Source organism: Protobothrops mucrosquamatus, unplaced genomic scaffold (genome assembly GCF_001527695.2).
Source record: "Protobothrops mucrosquamatus isolate PMUCROS unplaced genomic scaffold, P.Mucros_1.0 scaffold1182, whole genome shotgun sequence".
Lineage (NCBI taxonomy): Eukaryota > Metazoa > Chordata > Lepidosauria > Squamata > Viperidae > Protobothrops > Protobothrops mucrosquamatus.
Window position 1 is genome coordinate 640,889 of NW_015387395.1, and position 3,142 is coordinate 644,030.

A 3,142-nucleotide genomic window follows, 5' to 3' on the forward strand; every position below is an offset into this window, starting at 1 on the left:
GGTTTTGTTATGGGCTTCTGATGCACATCTCCACATTTTTCATGCCTGTAGCCTTCCATCAGATATTCAAGGAATTTCCCTGCAAGCAACATTTCTGGGTTATTCTCAGTTACACCTCTTATCTAATACGTAGAGGTATTCTTTTTTTCCCCCTCTGCCCTATTAGCAAAAATAAAAAGTTCAGATTTGCATGCATCTGCATACCTGGAAACAACATGATTTTAAGTAAACAAACTTGGGGCAGATCACAGTTGTGTCTAATCATACTTCATTGATAAAATGTGTAAATTACTAGCCACTCTAAAGTTTAAAACCAAACAAGAATTTGCCTATGTACTGATTCCTATTTTTTAAAAAATAAAGGAACAGATGGGAAAGGCAGGAATGGGAGGGGGGGAACTAATGAATTGCAAAAAGAGAGAGGATTTTACGTTAAAGATTCAAAGAGAAGTAGCAAAAGAGGGAGAATAGGAAAAACAGATATTAAAAGAGATTTTTGAGTAAGAAACCCAAATCAAAGAACTGAACTGGATAAGTGTTAAGGAACTAGGAGTCCTAACTAGAAGATCAGTTTAAGCAGAGGTTAAAGGAGGGATGGAATTGTTATTGGTGGTGTTTTTTTCAAAGATCTCAGTCCCTCCGGAATAATGTTTTAAGAAACTTACTGCTAGCAACGGGACCACAGCAGAAACTGGAAAGGGTCAGGTCTTCCAGAAAGCTTTTGAAATCCGAGCCAGTGCTGCCTCCCAGGTGTAAAGAACAAGAAGGCATTCAGGGAGAAACGAAAAAGCAGAGACAGGGAGGAAAGAGAATTAAAAAAACATGTACAGTATACTGGCAGACAAAGGTGGGGAAATATACAGAGGAAATGTTTAGCCCCAAAAAAGGAGAAGGGGGCAAGACTGGCAATAAAACTGAGGACTGAAAGGAAACCTGTGCAATTAATGGCATAGGGGAATGGCAAGTACTGTATATTGAAAATGGAAAGCAATACATTGGAAAGAATGGTGTGGGGCAGTGGTGGCGAACCTATGGCACGGGTGCCAGAGGTGGCACTCAGAGCCCTCTCTGTGGGCACGTGCGCCGTCGCCCCAGTCCTAGGCCTTCAGCTGGGTTTTATAAAACCTTTTCGCTTTAGGCCTCCGCCACCGTGTGCAAAAAAAAAAGGTTCAATCAATCAGTCAATTTCAACTTCTTGCGGAAAAAAAAAAAGATCTTGCAAAGTTGGAATTGATTGATTGAACTTTTTAGTCCCACCCAGTCTGCTGTTACCACTGCAGCCACGCCCATCCAATGGGCCACACCCATCCAATGGGCCGTACCCACCCGGCACCCGACGATGCATAAGTGGGTTTTGGGTTGCAGTTTGGGCACTCGGTCTCTAAAAGGTTCGCCATCACTGGTGTGGGGGTTTTATTTGTTTTTAGTCTTCCACTCAGCCTTGACTCCCAGTAATTACACAGACAAATCTATCTAGGCAGCATTTTTTGAGGAGGTTTGTTAATGCCTTTTTCCCAGGACTGAAAGAAAGTGAGTGGCCACAAACCATCCAGTTGCTTTCTGTACTTAAGACAGGATCAGAATCCAGGTTCCCCTCTCAGATTCCAGGACCTTAACTACTAGATCAAAGTGGTAATGTGGAAAAGTCCAGTACTTCATGGTATAAATCTGGAAAGCTCTTTGCTGGAAGCAATTTGTATTGGAGATCAACCGGTTGAAGATTTTTGAAAAACAATTACCAAGGTTCTTGAAATGTTTCGTTAAAGGACTTTTAGTTCTATCATAAGATAACAGGCTTGCTGAAAACATTGTCACGTTTTGTGAAGAATTTGTTTTCTCTTTCGTAGATCAAGTCACAGCAGTCTCTTCTTTGTTTCGCTACTGGATTACAGATATCCTTTCTGGAAAGAAGGACAGCAAATGAGCCGAATGAGAATCTCCCATCAGTACAGAGTTAAGATCTAAAACTCTGATTCGAATCTGAGAATATTTGGGGGGGGGATGTCCTTGAATAGAATGCAGGTTCACCGAGGCACTGTTAATATTTTCTTTTTGCTTCAGGGTTGTTGTTGTTTTTTATTTATGTGTCCGGCTGAATCTGCAAGGGGCGTTTTGGTGCACCCACAGATCTCAAGACAAATGGCCTCAGTGAAGTCCATCCCGCTCGGTTTTTCTTCCAAGAGATTTGGAGTGGCCTCATTACAAGCCAGCAAGTTCCAGAATTGATTTAAGATGTTGGCTACAACATGGATCGCAAGAGCTGTGACTTGAACTAGAGAAGTCTGATGTTCTTTTTTTCCGCTTAATTCACTTTGAACAAAGCTCAGAAACTCTTTTGATTGATCGCTCCACGGGCAAGCTGAGAAACTTCGTAGGCCAATTTACAGGCAGCAGAGAGGAACACGCTGTCTGGTGTGCAAAGACAGGAAAACTTGAGAAGATTGGCCTTCCCTATCATATCTCTGTTGTTGTTTTTTTAAATACTCATTGTAGGAGCAGAATAAAAGGTGGATCTTTTTTCCTGTATTCTTTATTTCAGTTGATTTGATATGGGATGATAAAATGTATAGATTTCATTTTGAGATAGAGCACAGTCAGTTTTTGGCAGACTTTTAAAAAAATATATCATGTAAATATTGGGGGTATTCTAGACGAGCGTGTCTGTTAGTTCCTCTTAGAACTGCAGCCTTCACCGAACGGCTCAGATTATTGGCAGAGGTGTTTATAATGGTTTTCAAGAGAGTAATCTAGCACTTGCATAATAGCAGTTTCCCCTGCCAAAATGTGCTCTTTATATAAATTTTAAAGACACCAGAGAGAGAAGTGTCCCTAAGGGACATCAAAATAATTTATGCAAAGAAACTCTGCAGAATAAATATTATTTCTTAAAACTCCATTTGTAAGCATATACTCCAAAGCCAGCTTCCTTGTGCTTCTGCCTCTGCATTCTATAGAGAAGAAAATCTGCTCCTGAGTGCAGGGTGAGTTTATTAATTTCTGACCAAAATATGACCACATGCGTATTTTTAACATTTAATAAATCCCATACTAGCATGCCTTCCTTCCATTTGGCCTGCTGGTGCAGCAAAAATGGAGAATGCTCCCGTTTTCCCAAAGTTGCTGAGTCTTAGACCCCCTAAGA

At 40.9% G+C, this 3,142-nt stretch overlaps 1 protein-coding gene across 2 annotated transcripts in view; it reads left to right on the top strand.

The window, feature by feature from the left end:
• The window catches only part of ERICH1 (glutamate rich 1), an 82,055-nt gene extending 79,538 nt beyond the window's left edge, over positions 1-2,517 (top strand). For both annotated transcript variants that reach the window (XM_015820780.1, XM_015820781.1), the window contains exon 6: positions 1,848-2,517. In XM_015820780.1, the coding sequence (XP_015676266.1) occupies positions 1,848-1,924 (77 nt within the window). In that variant the 3' untranslated portion in view covers positions 1,925-2,517. The remainder of the gene's footprint in view (positions 1-1,847) is intronic.
• Positions 2,518-3,142: the final 625 nt, after the last annotated feature.